This window comes from Euprymna scolopes, chromosome 3 (assembly GCF_053919585.1).
Source record: "Euprymna scolopes isolate OS-2025 chromosome 3, ASM5391958v1, whole genome shotgun sequence".
NCBI lineage: Eukaryota > Metazoa > Mollusca > Cephalopoda > Sepiida > Sepiolidae > Euprymna > Euprymna scolopes.
The window spans coordinates 48,086,402-48,109,594 of NC_136484.1; the positions used below are offsets into that span (position 1 = coordinate 48,086,402).

General features: G+C 32.2%; 1 protein-coding gene across 3 annotated transcripts in view; it reads right to left on the minus strand.

Annotated features, from left to right (window-relative positions):
- Positions 1-10,243: 10,243 nt before the first annotated feature.
- LOC145254776 (uncharacterized) overlaps positions 10,244-23,193 on the minus strand; it is a 96,476-nt gene continuing 83,526 nt past the window's right edge. For all 3 annotated transcript variants that reach the window (XM_080113553.1, XM_080113571.1, XM_080113561.1), the window contains 5 exons: positions 20,937-21,759; positions 19,790-20,014; positions 17,414-17,629; positions 15,370-15,492; positions 10,244-10,952 (listed from right to left, as the gene is read on the minus strand). In XM_080113553.1, the coding sequence (XP_079969679.1) occupies positions 10,447-10,952; positions 15,370-15,492; positions 17,414-17,629; positions 19,790-20,014; positions 20,937-21,759 (1,893 nt within the window). In that variant the 3' untranslated portion in view covers positions 10,244-10,446. The remainder of the gene's footprint in view (positions 10,953-15,369; positions 15,493-17,413; positions 17,630-19,789; positions 20,015-20,936; positions 21,760-23,193) is intronic.

The following is a 23,193-nucleotide window of genomic DNA, read 5'->3' on the forward strand; positions in this document are numbered from 1 at the left end:
TGGACAAAGGGCTAAATATTCTTTTGGATATAGTTAAATAGATAATAAATTGTGCTTAGTTTAGCACTTCATCACAGTAATGCTGGATGCTCAAGTGTAGTCTGGTACAATTCAGATGATCAACAATGCCATGGAATTGCAGCAAAATTAAGTACAATTTATTATATATTATTATTAATAAAATGAAAAGAAAAAGTAACTTCTCGAAATCGGAACAGTGCCGAAGCAAGACTGAATATCTTGCACACAGGAAGTGCTTGATATTCTTTCAAATATAGCTTTATAAAAATAATAAATAATTATTAGAGGCTTTCATTCAAATATATACATTTGAGTTTGTATTACTGTACACATAGATTCGAAAAAGTTGTCAAAAAACAAATATATAACAAATAAATGTTATCAAAGGCAAGATAAGTTACTTTTCTACCAAACTGGATATATTTTTTGTGTTTTTATTCAATTTAACATGTTTATTCAGCTCGAAAAGCATGCAGTGTTTACCGATGTATTGGAAAATTCAAAATGGCGCCCGACTCTCTCTTTAACACGGTAAGTTCGAGAAAACGTGCTATAAATAATAAACTAGACAAAATACTGTTAGAAATTCGCTCAATATATGTTAACGTGACATAACTTGACATATATTTGGTGGTTTTTTAATAGTATTTTGTCTAGTTTATTATTTATAACACCTTTTCCCAAACTTACCGTGTTAAAGAGAGAGTCGGGCGCCGTTTTGAATTTTCCAATACATCGATAAACACTGCATGTTTTTGAGCTGAATAAACATGTTACATTGAATAAAAACACAAAAAATATATCCAGTTTGGTAGAAAAGTAACTTATCTTGTTTTTGATAATATTTATTTGTTATATATTTGTTTTTTGACAACTTTTTCGAATCTATGTGTACAGTAATACAGGCCATACATTTTGATGAATAGTAAGCGTTAAGATTTTAAAAAATTATTTATTATTATGAATATAAATAATCTCAATTTTGAAATAGTTAAATATTTAAGAAAAGACATTTATTAGTGTTATATTATATATTGTGCTGATTTCTTTTATTGGCGCTTATGTTTGTGTATGTAATATCAATAAATAAACAATTAATTTAACCCATGGGGATAAAAATAAACACGGTTCAGTTTTCTGTTTTGTTTGTCAGTGAAACAGTCTAAGATGACACCCGCATTTGGAAACATAGTTTTGATTCATGTGCAAGTCTCATTTTTCACTTTGTGGTTGTCTTTGATTACTGGCAGCCCGATCGACTAAATTAATTATTTATTTAATGGCATTTCTTAATCAAAGAAAAGCATAAACAAAGAAAATAGCATAATACATAATATTCTGTCTAAAATAAATTCCGATGTTATATCTATCTATCTATCTATATATATATATATATATATAGGAAATTTATTGCTGTGAGTCCAGAATATATATATATATATAGAGAGAGAGAGAGAGAGATAGATAGATAGATAGAGTTCCAATAAATAAGCAGACATTGACTATCTAACTTTCACCAAACATCTCCAGGCAAACTCCTGCATATTTTTATATTTGTATGTATTGAGCACTTTTCTGCAGCGTTCTATTTATACATTTTATTTTCCCAGTAGGTTGTATAATTTTATTATATAATAATATATATTATATATATATATATATATATATATATATATATATATATATATATAAAGCTGAATGTCCGTGTGTGTGTGTGTCTGGTCACGAATAGGCTCCTATATGGTTGACTATTTTAAACAACTGATTACATATAATGATAGAAGATGTATTGAGACACAGGAATGGGTATGTTCGATCTGGCAGAACGGTGGTTCATTAAAATTGTGGGGTCTGCGTTCGTGCCTGGTCCACAAAGTATGGAAATAAAAAATTAAAAAAAAAAACGTTTACAAGCGTTTTTGATATAGATGTACATAATAATACTTTGATAAGTATGTTTTAACTTAAATAGGGATGGTATAATAAAATTGTGGGGTCTGCGTTCGCGCCTGACCTCCATGGAATGGAAATAGGGACAAACTTTAATAAAGACTTTTCATATCTATCTGCGTAAGTATACTTTGATAATTATGTTTCAGTTTGAAGAAATATGGTATAATAAAATTATGGGGTGTTCGTTCGCACCTGACCTCCATAGAATGGAAATATGTCACAAAGTTTAACAAGGTTTTTTGATATAGATCCACAGAATATTGTGATAAGTGTTTCAGTGTGAACAGGTATGGTATAATAAATTATGGGGTTTATCTATTTTATTTTTACTCTCATCATATTTTGCTTTAGTTTTGATACCCTCAAATTTGAAGCTATCTCTTTACAACCCTTTCTTTTCATAACCTATCATACTTTCATAAATCAGAGTCCATTTTCTGTAGGCTGTTTTTGAATGCAGTCAACGACGGATATTTTTGATAGTATATATATATATATGTATATTTATATATATATATATATATATGACAAGTATGAATATTGGCTTTTTGGTTGGCACAATTTTATTTTGCACTTGTATACAGTGTTTAATGCATTCTCAGGCAGAGTTTTATAGTACTTAAAAGAATAATATGTTTTAACAAAAAAAAAATGCAATTCTTTTAAGCACTATATATATATATATATATATATATATATACACACACACACACACACACACACACACAGATTAAATGAATTTCTGAAATGCCGTCAGATAACAGATTGTATAATACTAACCTAAAGCCCAAAGAAAAATATTTTTAAAATTTTTTTGTACTCCTTGTCAAATAATAAATTTTGTTGTAAACCTACATTCAGAATTCCCATTTATTATATATATATATATATATATATATATATATATATGTTCATCCAGTTATATGCAATGTATCTAACATCAGAAGGCTTAATTAAATAAAACCTTATTATTATAGTGCATTGAGGATCAATAAACAAACCAGGCAAATGTCAAAATGATCTAACCAATTAAAAAGAAAGTAAAAACATGCCCAATATCATTTTAATGAATAGAGGATGAATAGTTAAAATGTTGATTTTAATATGATTCTGATATTTTTTGTGTGTAATGTGATTTAATATTTTAATCTCTTGAAAAGAGTAATTTTATTTTACAAAATATAAAAAAAATATCAAAAATAAAAACAAAAAATAAGTAAAACCTATAATTCACCATGAGCAGGAACAAAACATAATAGCTTTAATAACATTTAATATTTTTGGTCCTTTTTTTTTTACAACTAGTTTGAAAGACCAGATTGCTCTATTATTTTACCCATAGCTAGAAGTATTAGTGAAAATAATCATACATATCTTATTGAACTTGAAAACACAAAATGGCAAGTTCACAATAATAACCGTTTTACATTATTTCCAACAATATTTATAAAAAAAAAAAAAAAAAAAAAAAAAAGGTTTTTATTTTGCATCAATAAATATGTCACATATAATGTTGCGTTTTGATAGACACTCATATTTTCATGGATAAAAACATTACTAAATACAATAATTCAGTTATCTACAGGTGTTCGGAACATAGTAAATTAAGCAAGATAAAAATGAGATCTGAACATGGGTCACCACATTGATTAAAAGTCAAATTTGTTTCCTTAATAACAAGTTCATCATATCTTCACCAACGACACAGATCGAAGAGATAATGGTTTGATAATGTGAACAAACATATATTGTGCACAAAACAAGAGATTGGAGCGATTTGTACACATTCTCTGAATTTTCAATGTATGCAGGCCTGGAGACCCACACAGACATGAGTGTTCAACAAAAAGCAGTATTATACATAACATATTTTTCATTATTTAAATACATATAGATAGAGAGTGAATATACTTAGAAATAAATTTAACAGTTCTTTTCTTTACCACAGTGGCACATAAGAAATGTTTGAGAAGTTTTCAGATGAGAATTTGGATTATTCAAACTACTATACTTATCTGGGTTGTTATTTTCTTAATGTTACCCTCCCAATGTAACCTCTGTCCTTTTTCAGATGCATCTTTTTATATTTTGGAATCTTTATGTTGAATTTGAGAACCTATATAAAATTCTGTATCTTGTATAGGTTCCCAAATTTGAAAAGAATGCCCCTGAAGAAGGTCGGAAGTTACATCGGCAGAAACATTATAAAATATATGTGACTGGGTACAGCTTGTGATATTCCATGATACTTCAATTTAGAGGAAATCGGTTCAACATGCCTAGGGGAAGTGCCACTTTGGTTGGTAAACATTATGAAAACAACAACCAAGATGAGACTAGTAGTTTGAATAATACAGGAAAATCACTGGTTAAGCAACGTTGAGCCTGGTCATTACTAAAATGGGTAACCAATTTGGGAAGTCCAGGTGCTGTATGTAGGAGGACGTAGACACCTCCCTGCAAAAAGTTGCAAAAACCTAACATCGTCATCTCCCCTAACGGGGATATACATGCGACTAGGGACCGCTTGTGAATTTTATACTCCCATGAAACTTCCTCCTTTGGAGAAAGCCGGTTAAACTCTGAATAGGGTTGATGCTGACTGCACACACACAATACAGGAAAATTAATGCGTTCCTTTAGTTTGAGGGTATAAATGCTTTCAAACTTTAATCGAAGCCAGAAATTACGTTTCCAATCAAAAGTGTTAAAGGGTCACGACCGTAATACCAAATAAGTTATTTATTAATAGATCTTAAAATGGCCAACAAATATTTACTATTATAAACATTTAGACTGACGAATAGAAAATCATTTTTGTTTGAATTAAATTTTAAAGACAAAAAGAAAATAAATAATAATCCAACATATTCTGCATGCACCTTTAATTTAAACTAGAAATAACTTTTTCTTTGATATTTTTAAGGTTATTGCATGGTGGAAAGGCTGAACGTCCTGTATTATGGTTTATGTGTTCTTAAAATGTAAAGCATTAATTTTTATTTGCATTTAATTTTTACATGCTCCCTGTTGTACAAAAGAATATCAAATTAAAAAAAAATTGTTTCCAAATCATAAGTAACTGAGCATTAAAAACGTACTCAGCAGTTTATTATGAAGAAAAATCCACCAAAATGGCAGCTTTTAGTTTGGTTTATGCGAAGGAGGCTGTTGACAATTTTATTTAATCATTATAATTAATATTCTTAGTTGCACTATATTTGATATTCGAAGGGCTCTTTATGTCAGAGGATCAGATGTTTTTTTAATATAATGCAAACGCATTCTCCACAATTCAGCACGTCGACTGTCTCCAGATTTCACTATGGTGTCTTACTTAATGGCTTCTAGGTTTTCTTTAGTTGATCAAGTTTCTTAATTATTTAAATTATAAATATAATTATTGATTAAGAATTTTTGTATGCTTGACTACAAAAAAAAAAAAAAAAAATGAGGGGGATAGCTAAGTTGATTTTAATGCAAAAATAAAAATGAGATTTTTTTACATGTTTTTTTTGTTTGTTTTGTTTTCACTGAATTACAACACGTCAACAGCTTAGAAAAAGTTCAGTAAAAATTATTTTAAAAATACTTTAGAGTGAGGAATAATTTTACTATATAAAATTAACATAAAATGATCACCTGCTTCCTGAGCAGATAGCATAGGGAAAAGTAGGTAATCAATTTCTTTAATTTCTAATATACAAGAGACTTTAGCTACCGACCCACCCCACAAAAAAAAAAAACTTTTTCTGCATTGTCACTCCAGACTAAGAGTTAGTGTTGGAGTTACTGAAGGTAAAAAAATTTTTGTGCTGGTTTTAGAACTTCTAGTTTTAAAAACACCTAAGAAAAAAATTACAGTAAAAAAATCCTTTCCTATACACTCTGGTCAGGAAGTGGGTGATCATTTTAACATAAATTTATATTTTAAAGAGATCCCTCATTCTAAAGTATAAACACTTTTTTAATAACTGTTTTGCAGAAATTTTTGAAGACTTGATATTTAATCAAATAAATAAAAATATGTGATTTTTATTTTTCAGTTAAAATCATTGACAGTCGAGGATAAAAACTCATCAATATGCTTCCTTTTCTTGGAATTTTAAGAAAGAAAGTAAAAAGTATGCAAAATGAAAATGATGTGCATTTCCTGTTTACTCATACTGTCGGAGAAATGAAAATGGATGAAAAGGATGGACATTTACAAAGAATGTGAAAGTATAAATGCAGACTTTTATTATTCAAATGTGTAAAAAATGTTGACCTCTCTGACCATTTACTTCTCTACAGACAAAACAAAAACCCTTTTTTTTTTTAATCACGATAAAAAGTTTGGTACTTGTACAGTTTAATCAAGACATTAAAAAATGAAAATATCGAAAAAAAAAAGTTTGAATTGTACATATCTGTTATGTAATGAAGTTCTCCGAAAAAAAAAATTTCACTTAATTTCATCAAGTAGTTTTTGTTTTACTGCAAAAAAACAATTTGTTATGATACTGAGCAAAAGGTTTGATTTTTAGGAAGAAAAGCTAGTATTAAAGATGTGGCGGGAGTGTCGGCACTTTAACTGGAGTTATCTCCCATGGTGTTTTTTAAACTCCAAACAAAAATTAAGAAAAAATCCAAAATGACTGCCTTCAACGTGCTGTTATAAAAACGTGTTTTTCTGATGTAAAAAAAAAAAACTCAATCAAATTAAGTGAATTTTTTTTTCGGAGATCTTCAGTTCAGAACGGATATGTACAATATAACCGGTTTTTTTTTGTTTTTTGTTCGATATTTTCATTTTTTAATGTCTTGATTAAACTGTACAAGTACCAAAAATTTAATTTAAAATATAATGTGAAAGTAAAGAAAAAAAAAAAAAAAAACTTTTATGGATAAAGAAACATTGTTTTGTCTTGTTAGATTATATTCTTATCTGATCTTTCAGTTAGTGTCATATCTGTTCTGTATGAGAAGGCCATTCTAGCAGATATAGATTTATTACCATTAAACAAATCCTCATTAGTGAGAGAGCACCCTAGGGGCTACATACAGGTTATTTCTTTTGTTCCCAATCCAGAGTGCCAAATAGTTGGGAAACTGGATTCTCTCTGTTAAAACTTGACCATGTGTCAGAACTTGTCCTTGTAAAGAATCAAGTAATAAAAGGTTGTCGTTAACCCGTTTCAAATTTTTTTTTTTTTCACAGATCTAACAAATTGGAAAAACTGTCCAAAGTCAAAATCCGTGGATTCCTGCATAGAATTCCCATCCCAGCAAGTTTGAAATGATTTCAGAGGAAAATTCGTTAAAAATTGAATTAGGAAATTGATTTGAGAGCACTTGTAACAAATGTCTAGATAAAAAATTTTCCATCTAGAAATGTATTGAATATATAAATACACACATTTATTATTTTGGAGTTTTGATATAAGAATATATATTAGATACAAGAGATATATTATTACTTGATCATAAAAGAAAAAATATAGATCTCCTGACAAGATTTGAACTAGTGTCTGCATAATGTACTCTTAACTAACCGAGCTACAATAGTTACAGGTAGGGCGAAGCCTGTAGAATGTCAAAGAAACTACAGTCATCACCGATATATTATACAAACACATTTGTAGAGATAAATGAAAAAAGTGTATAAACAAAACTAATACAATCAAACAACTATATCTGGTGAGATTTTTAATATCTTTCCTGAAAGGGAGGGGGGGGGAGTTATTTCCAAATTTTTTACAACGAATTATATATATAAATGAAAGATAAAGGAAGGAAGAAAAACAGAAAAAGAAAAAGTTTCAAATTTATACGATGGTATGGACAAAGAAGGAAAAAGGGTGAGAATCCTATGGGTTTTCATGTGTGTCTGCAATGAGACGATGGGTGGGAGGTAGCAGGTTAGTTGCAAAAAAAAAAAAAATACTGTTTCCGTTTTCTCTTACTTTCCATTATCTCTCATGTCATTCTCTTTATAAAAAATATTTTTAAATAACATCTTTACCCATTAATGAAAAATTCTTTTGATAAAGAAAAATGAAACATTTTAAATTTCAGTGGATTTAATTTTATTCTTTTGATCGTTTTTTCCCTATTCAATTCTAAATTTTCTCACATACAATATCACACACGCAACTTTAATTAAATAAATTAATTTATGTTAGTATTTATCCGATCCAAGAGTGCTCAATATTAAAACTGGTATTAGCAGAGCAAGTATATTTTTAAGTTATTTTGTTTACACTGACATGCAAATGCTTAGACTTGAGAACAAAATGATACAAAACAAAATATATCTACATATAAAATACTGACCCATCAAAGTTTAAACATTTTTCAATTCGGAGGTGGTAATTTCATTACTAGATACATTTAATAGTAAAGCTACACAAAGGTTCACCTTTTTATTATATTATTACGTAGATTTATTGTATATTAAATGTGTACACTAATTATAATTAAAGTGATTGCTGTATCCTAACGGAAAAAAAATTTCAATTTTTATGGGTGAATATTTTATATAAATAGACATATTTTGTTAATGAATCATCTGGTTCTGAAAAGGCTATTAAATCAACACTATATAATGCATGCATTATATATATATATATATGTGTGTGTGTGTGTGTGTGTGTGTGTGTGTGTGCGTGTGTGTGTGTATATATATTAGTGATGGGACAATTCCAATATTTTTCCGATACAATTACCAATTCCGTACTAAATTACCGATTCCAATTCCTTATAAATCTCTAAATATTTACCTATAAAAATGTTATTTTGTCCTAATTATCATAAAAACACATCTTAGATGTGCCTATATTTTCTCAAACGTAAAAACACACTCGTGAGTGGGGTATCTAGGGATTTTAATCTTACTGGAAGTTTAAAATCAATAAATATTTATTATTTTATTATTACTACAAGCAGTGGAAGATGTTTCTTAAACTAAAATCAAATAAAAAAGATAATTTAAGGAATCAATTTTGGCATCAGAAAATAAGCTAAAATTTTTTTTCTGATTCCAATACTGATTACGATACTCCAAAAAGCTCTGATTTTTCCGCTTAATCATCCCAACACTAATATATATATATATATATATATATATATATATATATATACACTTTGGGAACATAACACATGTATTTTTTGTATAGTAGGTGTATTTTCATATTTTACACGTATATATTAATTAATAATAGTTTGACTTTCAGATTTGAAGCTCAATAGATTTTATTGTTTTAACTTCAGGAGATATATAAATAAATAAATAATAGGTTAGATTTCAGTAACCATTTCTTAATTAATTTCTGAAAAAAACAATTTCTTGACGGATAGTTTGGTTATCACTTAGACAGCCAACATACATAGAGTTATCTATCCTATTTATACTACAAATGTAGCTCATCAAAAAGAAAAAAAATGATAAAAAAAAAAAAAAAAAATCATGTCCAAAACATCAATACTTCATTGGCATTTAGACAACCATTTATTTCCTAATCTTTGGCCAAAATTTTTTTTTTCTTTTTATGATGAGTTACACTTGTAGAAAAACCAGAATACATAACTCAATAGGTTGGTTGTCTCAGTGTTAATGAAACGGTTCATCAATAAATTCTTTTTTAGAAATGAATACAGACATGGTTGATTGGAATATAACCTTCTATTATTTAGTTATACATGCTCTGGAGTTTAGAAATTAATCTCTATTGATCTTCAATTCTGAAATTGACTATTAATAATACATACACATATATATATATATATATATATATATATATATATATATATATATATATATATATATATATATATATATATATATAAGGATTCAAGTCAAAAATATATTTGATTGACTAATATTTCGTTTCTTTATTAATAGAAACTTTATCAAAATGACTAAAAATCACATCTGCAAAAGTTTCTGTTAAATATTGCCAAATATTAGCCAATAAAAATTTTTTTGATTCAAATCTGCTTTCTATATTTTGTGGTTGTTGCATTTTTCCATTTATTCTTTCTATACAAACTTCTTTCAGCTCATCCACTTCTCAACGGACTTTGTTCCTGTTCTTTATGTTCATATCGACTTACAAAAAAAAACAAAAACAAAAAAAAAAACTCATTAATTTCATTACTTGTTAAGCATATAAAATGCACGCCTTCTTCAAATCCACCAAGATGCGTACATATGAAACATACACAAGACAACCACCATAGTTGACCATAATCTGTAAAAATTATAACTGAAAAAAAAAAAGATAATGAATTTTTTTTTCTTTTTTTGAAACAAATTTTTTTTAAAGTTAATAATTTATAAAGACGGTGGAGTTTTAAAGTCTTCTAAAGATTATAATCCTTTCTCCCATCTTGGCATTTTTGTTTAAATTCAACAATGTGCACAGAACACCGAAGAGTATCTACATCATCAAAGATGGACAAAGAAGCAAAAAGGAAAAAGAAAAACATTCACTATTTCTTTTCCTCCCTTTTACTATTCCCGCTATTACTGGCATTGACACTGTTACTACTAACACTGCTACTACTACTACTAATGGTAGTGGTAGTACTAATGCTACGTTCTTGTGACCTGATTGCCTGCGAAGGGACAGTAGCCGTGAGAGCTTGGCATGTTAGTTTGCCAGCAGCTGCAGCCGCTTGGATGACACTGACTCCTTGCGCCGTGAGAGCCTGACCAGAAGCCACAGTGGCTAACTTCATACCAGCTGTTGGCGTGAGGATCCGAGCATACACTGGGGGTGGTTTCCCTTTTCCTGTTAATTTTCCTTGCATCTTCGCTGTTTGAAGCAATTGTGCCGAAGATAAGACAGTCGTGCCAGATTGTTGTAATGCAGGTTGTGAGATCAAAATGGTGGTCTGCCCAGGTTTTACACTTGATGGCTGTGATAATACTGTCCGTACTACCTGGATGTTCTGGGTAGGCTTGCCGCTGTTGCTGCTAACAATGATAGGGGTAGCTAGACAAAAGAAAGAAAATAGTAGAAGTTTAAATATAACTTAATGTGCATAATCTACAATGAAGAAGACATACTTTTGTAAAAGTGAGAATGTATGTGTGTAAGGACAACTCCCAACCTATATACTCAATGAATTTTGGATCTACAGACTTGAAATTTGGTATATAGGGTATTCAGATACGTGGAAAACTTTTTAATCAGTTTTCATCCGGAAAAAAAGGCTGCTAAGGGGTAAAAATTAAAAAATTTGTATGTAGGGGGGGGGGGGGGGTCGTTGGATTTTTATCTGTTTGTCAACTGTTTTATGAATGTGCATGCGCGAATTGTTCACATGAGAGATTCCCTATGTTAAGGATAAGTAGGTTTGAAAACATTTTTTAAGATCGTTTTAAGTTGGCCTGATGGTTATTATATTTGCCTCCCAATCTTTATGTTTAAGTTTCGATCTCAACTTGAGTATTTTTTTTTTACTTACAAGAAGTGAACTATTCAAAGAAAAACATAATATTTGCATGCACATATCTCAATTTCTGTATGAAAATATATTATAATTATTATTATATTTTATGACCAAGGAACACTGGGTGGCCTGCTAATCAATTATATTAGCCATAAGTTCCACAATGAAATGCTATTATCTCTATTTATATATAAAGTTAAGTATGTGTATATGTTTATATTTTTGTATATACAATATTCAATGCTAAGCTAATTGACACAAAGCACCCTTGAAAAGTTGGCTGATATAGAGAGCGGAGTAACAAAGTGTAAAGCAAAAAAAAAAAATTTGTCAGAACTCCTTCTCACTAACTCCACCATTTGTACTAACTCCTCTGAACTTAATTCACAATATCAACTCTCCACATCTATATTTTCTCCCAACTGTTAAGAAATTGACTGACTGTTTTCCCCAATTCATCCTTCTTATAGCCATTACTCCTCTCATATGCAAATTAATGCCACCTATATAAAGAATCCATCTATAAATCTTAAGTTTTTCTTTTTCTTTCCCTTTACCACACCAAGTTAATACAACTACTGCTAGTTTTGCTGCCGTTTATGCTGAAAACAATACAAGTATAGGCTCCAAAGTTATTGGACAGAATTCTACCAAATTTGGTATGGATTTTGGGTATTAAAGATGCCATAAGGAAAAAAAATGATACTACTACTACTACTACTACTAATAATAATAATAATAATAATAATAATAAAAAAAAAAAAAAAAAAAAACACACACAACATTTACAATTTTAAAAAATAGGGATCAGAATTGCAATAAATTTTAGTATAAATAATTTCTATATTGAGGTTTGGTATGAATGAGATGCACAATAACTTTTTATCTTTGCATGTACTATGACACATGCTAACAAGTAAAAGAACAGAAAGTGGACCTTGGGTTTATTTTTGGCACTCTCATAAATTTCTTTTAAATGTTTTTATTTTAGTCCTCACATTCCATGAGCGATGTTTCTAACAAAAGGGAGAAGAATTGCTGTTTTCTGGATCAAAATCCATCTATCAAACACTTATCATTGGCAAGATTTTGACCTTAAAGTAGTTTTTTTTTTTCTTGACTCCTTACATCAAGAGGCTTCATGCCTTGTCTGGACCGATATCACTAAAAAAATGGATGTTTCTGAAAACAGGATGAATGGAACACAATATAATCTAGTCTAGCTACACTGAAAAACTGTGAAACAGTCCCTCTGTATATATATATGATGATTGCAACGTCTAACCTCAACACAAAGTTATGAAGGTGTGAAATTTATTTTATATGCGTGAATTTGTTGTTTGTTAAGACAGTTAAATTGTTTTTCTCTAATGATTTTCCTGCATTTTGTTCAAAACTGCCATAAAATCATGACTGCGGAAAATATAGACGTTCAAAAAAATGATTGAATCTAGTCGAACTAGAAATCAAATGCAGCATCTTCATTTTCATGATTTATAGTTATCTGTTTCCTTTGTCGGCAGCAAGCACTTTGATCCATATAGACAGCAGGTTTTATCTCACTCCAGTAAATCTTAAGATTTGAATCATTCACTGAGCCATGAATCACAGTGATCAATATACTATTTCAGCTAAGCAGTATTGATTCAAGCAACCATTACACTGAGGATACTGACGTTGCTGCTGATAGTTGAACAGATTTTTAAAAACACTTGTCCTGGAAAGATCTTGGCTATCTAACTATATGGTCGTTTGCGTTTGACCTATACTGCCTCCACCAAATTTTGCAATTCTGCTGGCACCATTCTGTCTCCAATACACAAATCTGCACGCAATGCAGGATCATCCCCTTTAACCAAGTGCTTTTAAAAAGGAAACTTTGTTGGTTTGGTCATGCTGTGCACCATAACACAAGAGAGTTCATTTATAAACAATAGCTCCAGAACTACTCCAAGATTGGCAAAGATGTAGTTACATACCATCAAAGCCGACATCGAACTTGCCACTGGTCCCGAGATTGGCTGCCTATAACTATTTGGTCTCTATAAACTATTTTGCATAGTGTGCGTTCATCTGGAATGCTGTGTTGTACGAAACAAACTTGCTAAACCCATCCTGGGTGAATGCCGCCAAACTCAAGTCATGGTCCAAAAACGGCACTAACCCTAAAGTTGGTTTAACCGGCTTCCTCCAAAGGAAGAAGTTCTATGGGAGTATGAAATTCACAAGTGATCCCCAGTCACATGTATATCCCCGTTAGGGGAGATGATGATGTTAGGTCTTTGTAACTTTTGCAGGGATGTGTCGACGTCCTCCTACAAACGGCACCTGGAATTCCCAAATTGATCACCCATCTGGTACTGACCAGGCTCAACATTGCTTAACTTTGGTGATCTAACGAGAACCAGTATGTCAACATGATTTTGACGTGTATGGTCCCTTGATCATTTTTATCAGTAGTTAAGCACACAGTGTTTCAGGTGTTCACTCTCAAGAGAACCACACAAACTAATCATTCCAGGATTATGCTCGCCATTGCAGATAGAGTTTATTAGCATGATGCCGTACATATACAGAGGTGACCAAAGAACAGACAAAAAATTACTTAAACATTTAGCAAATTACAGGGTGAAATGATAAAGAAAACGACAATGAACATGCTGCATTTGATTTCTAGTTTGATTAGATTCAATCATTTTTTTGAACGCCTATATTTTTCGCAGTCATGATTTTATACCAGTCTTGAACAAAATGCAGGAACACTACAGGTTTATTTTGAAACTTTTATTGAAAAAATCAATTCAGGTAACTTGATTATGTAGTAGTGCTAACATCTATTCAATGTAGTCGCCTTTAACATCAATCACTGCCTTGATACGGGTCCAGAACTGGGAGCATGCCTTTTCCACAAGCGCTGGCGGGAGCTCGGCGAATACTTGGTGGATGGCAGAGATCAGGCTGGCTTTGATGTTGTGAGAGGTCATGTTGGTGATGTTCTCGACATATGATCAGTCGAGGGAGGAAGGGTACAAAGTCGTAGCACTCCTGAAGCCAAGCCTGGGTCTCTTTGGACTTGTGGACTGGCGTAAAGTTCTGTTATCACACCCAGGGTCTGTCAGCGGCCAACTGATTGCACCAGGAGATCACCACACTCTTTAGTACATCCAGGTACACTTTGGTGTTGACTTTTCAAGCCAACTTTGAAGAAATGAGGTGAGATGATGTGACCCTCATTTGAAACCACACCAAAGGGTATAACCCTGGCCAGAATGTTTTCATCACTCTGGGCACGTCCCTGTTATTTGTGGCAATCTAGCAATGGTTCTGGCTGTTGTGCACCTGCTCCTGGCAGACATTCTTTTCGGCTGAAAAGAAATGTTCGGCTTCTTGGGATGCTTCAGTTTGTTGAGCAACCTGACGGACTTGATTAGCCTGAGGTTCTTTGTCTTCTCAGTCGCCTGTAAAACCTACACTTCAAGTCCTCCTTCACACATGCATTCACTGTTGTGTGCGAGATGTGAGATGCCTAAATCTGGTAATCTACTGAATAGACCACTGGGGAGTTTCATCAACAATGATCGCCTAGGCCTTTTTCATGAACTCCTTGGTCCGGGTCTTCCTGGCGGTGTCCTCAAGCGTTGAATCATACGGATTTGCATTTTGAGGGTGCTGGCAATGGTCCTGTTGTCAAAACTTGGATCAGTAGAGAGCATGAGTTGTACAACGGTGCATATCTGATCTCGATCATTGAACAGTGTGCCACTTTCAGACATGATAGAAGGCTCTTATGTCTCTTGGGATTTGTACACAATTGGCCAACTAGTAGATGATTTGCAACAAAAAAAAGAAAACCGTTTTTCATCAAATGGAAATGGAATCATGTAGTCTTTTATAGGGCGACAATTTTATTGTTCCACCGTGTACTTTTAATTCATTTCAAATGATATTGTTTCTTACCTTGAGTAACTGAAGTATCAGTGGCTCCAACTTTCACATTACTCGTACCTGGTTGATGGAGGATGAACTGAGCAGGAACCAGACTAGCCTGACCAACTTTACCTTGGGAAACACCAGATAATCCTTAAAAGAAAAAAAAATTAAATAATTTTATTTTTTTTTAAATATTATAATAAAGAAAACTAATCAACAAGTTAACAAGACAGTGTTATTCTCCTACTACTTTCTCTCCACATTTACTTTACCCTCATCCCTCTACCCCTCTATCACTTCATCTATATTCATCTGTAAATACTATCTCTTAGGGGAGGTGACAGTGGTCTAGTGGTTAACGACACAGTCTGATGACCTGGGTGTTCCAAGTTTGAATTTAATTCGTTCCACAAAAGTCACTTTTATTTAGGATGTTTGCAAACCTCTTGTTATCCCTCCTGTAAGTACCCAATGTCTTTCTAGAAAGGATTCTGGCTAGAAAATTATCGGGGAAACCAATGCCATCAATAGAATATTTTGGATTCATACGATATGATGATGACTATCTCTTGTATAAAAAGTGGTCAAAAGTGTTTATTACTTTAATAAAGTTTCTACATGTAAAAAAAGAACAAAGTATTAGTCAAAGGTGTTTTTGATGTGAATCTGTTTTCTAGTTCACATTAATCTGCTTTTCTATTTATTGTTTTCTTTACATTAAAAACACCCATTAAATATTCCGCGGACCTAACTAATAATTCCGGCAATCTTTAAGCAAAATCTGAATCATTCATCTACACAATCTCCTTCTAGGGCGATATATACCAATTCCAACATTTCTCTAAGAATTCAATAGCTTTTTTATAGGACAACTTGTCTTTGGCCTCAAAATATGTCTCAATCTCTAATATCATTTCTTTATTGGAAACAAATCTGTTTTCCTGGAGAATTCTTTTGAGGTCTGCAAACAATCAGTCATCACTGGAGATCAAATCTGGAGAATAGAGTGAGTGCAAAGGCAATTCAAAGTCTAATTCATGTAGTTTTGCTATCGATGCAATAGATCTGTGATAAAGTGCATAGTCTTAGTGAAAGAGTACTTTTTCTTTATTTGTGACAATTTTCTGGTGATTTCTTCCTTCAAACACACCAATAATTCGCTAGATAATATTCACTACTGGTAGTTCCTCATTTCTTAAAGTAATCAATGAACAAAATGCCTATAAAAGCCAGCCCCTTGCCAGCTAATATTTGTATTTCTGCTCGCTTGTGGTGGCTTTCACCTGCAACTGTCCACTTAGCTGACTTCTAATTTGACTCCAGAATGAAGTGATGAATCTATGTTTCATCCATTGTCACATATTGATGCAGAAAAAATCCTTTTTATTGCATTGAAACACTTGTAAATAACACTATAAATCATTAACATACTGTTCTTTTCGATTAAGAATTAAAACATGCAAAAAAGATTACATTAGAGAAGGTCACCGGAAACAAAGGAGAAAACCTCATTTAATATAAAAAAAAAAAAATACAAACAAAGCAAAAAACTTTCCAGATGCCTAACATGGAAAATTAGGAAAATAGTACCAGCTTATAACAATTCAAAACACTGTAAATCATGCTTAGAAGTGAAAACAATATCACATACCTAGCACAAAAATCTTCTTAAATGATTAAAACAAAACTTATTATAGACAGGAAAAAAATTACTAAGAAATTTAAAAACTAATGATTTGGGAAAAAACAAAAAAAACACGACTAAATTAAAAAATAATTGAAAACAACTAAAAAAATAAACAATAAATAAAATAAAGAATAAATCACTAAATCTGTTGAGTGTATGTCTCTAAATGTAAATCTCTCTATATATTTACAAATGTAACTCAATAATACAATATAGGACACATTAGTCCTAATTTATCTTTTTTGCTATAAGCAAATCACAAGATACAGTCATTTATAATTGGTATAGGTTTCAGCATTGCATACATTAAGGAAAGAGTGAAAAGCAGATGGAAAGACAAACTTTATCTTTTATATACAGATATTTCTTAAAACCTGAACTTACCTGGCCGAAGTGTAATGTTTCCAGGAGCCAGATGCGTAACAACAATTCCTCCCTGGCCTGGAGAAACAACTTTTTGTTGGTTAACCATATGTAGTGGTTGTTGATTGAGTAAGGTGCCTCCAGTCGTTGTGACATTAACTGTCTTTAACTGAGACATAACCGTAGCAGACTGTAGAGCAGAACTGAGTACTGTGGTTGTTCCAGAGTCGGCAGTCACTAAATTAAAAAGCAAATTTCAGAGCTCAATTTGATGAAAGCAAAAATTGAACAATACATCAAAAAGGAATTAATAAAAAAAATCTAACATATAAAGTTATCTTGTGATATTTTAAAAGTTGGACATAAGTAGCATTTAAACTGACATATTAAACTTTGATTCTGAGTAGTGGATTTTCATTTGTTATTGTTGTACTATGTTATTGGCACTATAATGTACTTTGCTACAGTTTACTTTTAAAATGATGTCATTCTGCACACACATTGGTAATATGGAAACATTTTGACATTATCATCCAAAAAAAAAAAAAATCAAAATCAGTTTAGGGAATAATGCATACTTTTAATTGAAGAATATAAAAATATTTTGTTTTTTATTTTTACAAAGAAGTCACCAGCTATCAAGGCCCAGAGGCCACTCGAGGATAAGGGTTAAAGAGTTTATAGTAGTCAATGGGACAATATAGTAATCGTTAGTAGTGGAAATTTGGTAAATTGGATTATTTAAGGGGAACGCCTCATCAAGAACTTGTTTACGTTGGACTTGAAGATGACCATATTGTAGTCAGCTGGAAAGCAGGAAAACAGAAGAGAATTCCACAGGTATGCAGTTCTAAGAAAGAAGCTTTGTTCATGGAATCTACGTTTAGGTTTAGGCATAGATAAAGAGTGGGGGAAATTATTGATAGTGTTTTCAGCTAGACGAGTGTTTTTTTTGTGAATGTTTGGCGAGGGGGGAGAGACATAGATTGGAGCTCAGATGAGCACTTGCCATGGTTGTCTCCCTTACAACTACAATTTTATTTCTTTTTCTGTATAAATTAAAAAAATGTGCAAACCAATAAACATTAAAAACAAAAATAACTCCACTGTATTCTAGACAACGCCAAGCAGGTACAGCTAGTTTAATATATAAATATATAAAAAAAAAAAGCTGACAAGAAACAAAAAGTTGTTGCATAATTTCTTTAATAACCTCTGCAATTTACATTTAATTATTTTTTGTTTCTTAAAGTATTTATCAGTTTCATATAAATAAGTATTACCCAATGAACCAAGTGCAAGAAAGATTCAAATAATTGCACTTAAAGGAACAGTTAAAATCTTAAAAAGATCTCTCGGTTGGAATAACACTTGTACCTCCCCGACGTAACTACCCCTCGACAAACCCGACAAGCTACTAAGTCTCATCCCTTTACAGTAGAGATCCCTAGGTGCAAGAAAGCCTTTTACTCCAATAGGTTCTTCCCCAGAACTGCGGGTCTTTGGAACTCCCTTCCAGGATTCTGCTTTCCCAACTGCACTGATATGCAGAAGTTCAAGTGTAATGTTAACAAACATCTTTCTACTCATCTCCCTTCATAATGACCCCGCTAATTAAGTCCCTAATAGTAGCCCCCTGCTTCAAAGTGGCACTGTGCCTTGTTTGGGGTGAAAATTGAATAAAAAAAAAATAATAAAAAAAATTATATGAGATAACAGGTAAATGTCTCATCCCCAGCTTGAACAAAATGATAAAATTGAAAACAAAAAAAGAGAACTTGAATGCCTACTGCACATTATTCTCAAGTGTCTAAGGTCTCCCTGTACAGTAGTTTGTCAGGACATACTTCCACCTAAACTTTGACCAAATATTCAAAATAACATAGTATTCATAGCCAAAATAAGATCTCAATATGATGGCTACCTCACACTGACTTATACATGGAATGGTACACCTTCTTTAAGTGATGTTGCCTCAAGTAACAGCACTACGCTGGATACCCCACCAGACTAGATGAATTCTTAGTGTAGAATCCGGTAAGACTAACAGACCATAAGAAAGTTATACTTTAACATACTGAAATGATCAATTGAGGAGAGGAAAATTCATGTTCTCAATTTCTTTACTAACTCAATGTTTGAGCAGTAAAGGAGAACTTTAATGAAATATTCAAATATCTATGTCATATCTCATATAGAGATCAAGTATTAGCCCCAAGAAGGAGGCCTCTTTGATTTCTGAGAACTTCAACTGAAGTAAAATGAAGCAAAAAAAAAAAAAAAAAAAAAACCCAAAAAGTCTTTATCAAATAATTTTTTCTTCATATATAACCTAACTTGATTAGTATGTTAATCTAGTGCAAAAAAAAAAAAAGAAAAAAACATTAAAATATTTACCCGTTGAACTGTTTGATCTATTTGCTTGAGCTGCTTCTGAAAGACTGACGACTGTTGCATTTCCACCCTGGGGTATGATATTGATTGTTGACAGGCCCCCTTGTGCCGTTTGGATCACATTCACTGATTGATGGTGACCTTTACCATCAATCTGAAGAATTCCTTTAGCTTTACCTGTCAACTGCACCGGCTTGCCACCTGAGATGGGCTGTAAAATATTGCTACCTAAAATACAAAACAAATACATATACCATTTCTAAATTTTTCAGACACAAACTGATTATTACTATTATTTGAATTCTTTGGACTACTGTTCTCATCTTGAGTGTTATTTTCAAAATGTTTTGGTCAATGTAACCTCCAACCTTCTTCAGGTGTATCTTGTCAAACCCGGGAATCTTTCTGTTGAATTTGGGAATCTGTCAAATTTGAGAATCTGCATGGAATTTTGAATGGTACCTTTTATTTAATTCATCGGGGTAGCATGCTCTTGTTCTGTCAGCCATGACTGGGTAAAAGTCCTACATAATCTGCAAGGATCTGTGGCATAGTGGATCAAGTACTTTATAAAATTCAGTTGTAAAGTTACTCTCTTCTGGAGGTTGAAGGTTCAATCCTCAGTGCGGGTGACATTCAAAGTACAATAGCAAACAATAGCCGAAGGATGCAAATAATACAAAATAAATACATATATACAACCTTATTTATTCCAATCAAGTTTATTTAATGTGTACAAAAGCAAGCAAGATTATCAGAGGTTTAGTATTATACTACATGTTTTATATTGGGCCTTTAGGCTACAATCACAGCTTAGCATATGTGTTATGTTGTGGTGGGAAATATCAAAGGTCTGAACGATTATTATTATTGATTTGTTAACTGTTACGTAGAAAAAGTTATGCAAAGAGAGCTATCAGAATAGAAAATTTGCCTGCATCACTTCTAAAGTGATGCGACCAGATTTAGAAGCTAATTTAATGTATCAAGAGTATTTATGTTTAGGAGTTATCCCCATCTTAGTCTTAATTGATAACGTCATCCTTTAGTGGCACCATCATTTTGATGACATCATCAAATGGATACAGAGACAAACAAACAAACAAAATTCACAGTTTTAGTAGATAGATATATAGATAAACAACCTTACCTTGAATCTTTATTGTTGTCGGACCAGCATTCCCCGAATTTTTATGACCAGTTCCATGCAGTAAATTTCCTACTGATACCATTTGTGGGGCAGACACAAGCCTTGCCACCACCGGTGTAGCTGTTGTTGCTGAGGACACGGCCGTACGGTTGGCCGTACTGAGGATTGTCTGTCCAGCTACGAGAGACTTGCTGTTGATGCTGCCTCCAGTCGAGACTATACTGTGCTGCTGAAACGGCATCAACTCTGGCTTTGTGGTTATAACAACAGATTTTGTTACGAGGTGACTAGGTAGGAGATTTAATGACAGTGGTTTCGCGTTGGTGGTCGATGTCCGTCCTTGACTAACAATAGTTTGTGAGCCACTCGTTCCAGTGGCTTGAGAAGGCACTATGGCAAATGTGAGAGTGGAGGGTGATGCTGAAATGCTGGTATGCACCTGGGAGACTGCGGCTGATGGCTGTGCTTTTGTGATTTCTGATATCGGTATTGTGGTGACTGTGTTTCCACCACTTCCTATACTAGGTGCCTGTGCAAGGCTGAGGTTTATTGTAGCTGGTTTGGTCCCACCTAGTCCTGATTTGCTACTCCCTTGTAAGGTCCGCGTTGTAGCAGTGATCACACACGTATTCTGATTGGACAGTTTGGGATTTGCAGATAGAGCCGGTTTAACGAGGCTTGTGCTTGTGACTGGTTCTGTTTTAATGTGTTTATGTTCCTGGTTTGCGATACTGACAGATGCCATTGAGCGAGAACTTAGGTTGGGTAATGAAGAAAGAGCAGTAGATACAATGGCATTGCTGGCAACTGCTTCTTTGGCTTTCTGAAAAAACAAAAAGAGGAAGCATAAAGGAACAAAGAAATATTTTATTGTTATATATGATCTTTGTAAAGTTTGCTAACATAAATGACTGAAAACTTCTGGTTAAAATTTTATAGAAATTACACAGGTATCGATTTACATTGTAGGATAAATTTTTGAAAAAAAAAAAAAAAAATTCAGCATAATTAAAATTACTTTTATTTTTGTAATAAAACACAACACTTGTTTAGGCATATACTTAGTAAAATTAAGCAGGCTTACTTGCATCTAACACTTAAGTTTTCCATTTATCAGGTTTTTTTTATTTTTATTTTTTTTATGGAAATTACTCCAAACAAGGCATGAAGCCACTTGATGTAAGGCGCAAACAAAAACGATAGATGATTATCGCAAAGACAAGAGATGCCTATTGTCCTTAGTCTTGAAAAGACCAAGGTTATAGGTAGGAAGAAAACAAGGTTATAGGAGGAAAACAGTCAACAGAAAGAGAATTCCACAATCTTGTAGTTCTTAGATAGAAGCTACTGGAATAGGAAGCTGAATTACAATGAACTTTCAAAACAACAAACTGATGGAGACCACTAGACCAATGAATCAAATAAGCTGGAACAAAGCAAACAGGGAATAGATCAAATAATTCTGAAGAAGTGGCCCACAAAAAGTGTAGTGACATGAAGAGTAAGTTGGTCCTGAACTCCAACTTCAAGCGTAGGAGTTACCTGGGACAAATATACCCTATTGACGGTTATTTCCACAGAGATGATATTAAATGAAAACATCCTGGAGATAGTCAACTCTTTCTGCTACCGATATGTTGTGTGTAAGTGGTAGATGTGTGCAATATTTTTGATTCATAATGAGGGTAAGGTCCCTCACAGTTGGGAGATTCTATTTATAAACGATGCTGCTAGGAACTGACGAATCAAATAAATTCACGTCCTGCTACCAACCAATCAGAAACCAGAATTGCTCCATAAAAATTAAACCTTTTCTTTAGCAACCTTGCATATGTTTTCTTTGTGTCAACACGGGAAGAACGTGCTTCCTAACTTTCAGCATGGTTAATACCGGAAGCGGTGAAAAGGAAATCAGTTCCTTCACTTTTATTGTTCTTCAGTATTTCTATTGTGAAGCGATTTATTGATATAAAATATAAGAAAAGGACATTATTGAAAAATACATGATAAAAATTAACAAAAGTATACAGATAAAATAATACAATTAATATTTGTTTTCACTTTTAATAACAAAAGTAAAAAAAAAAAATTTTTTTAATTTTTTTTGAGATTTTATAATAATAATTTTATAATGTTTATGAAATTATAAAAATCTTTCCTTTTTAAATTTTAAAAATAAAAGTTTTTTATTTGAATTTATATAATAAATACAGGGTGACCCCCCAAAAAAACAAAAGCTAAATGGAGGCCATCTAGA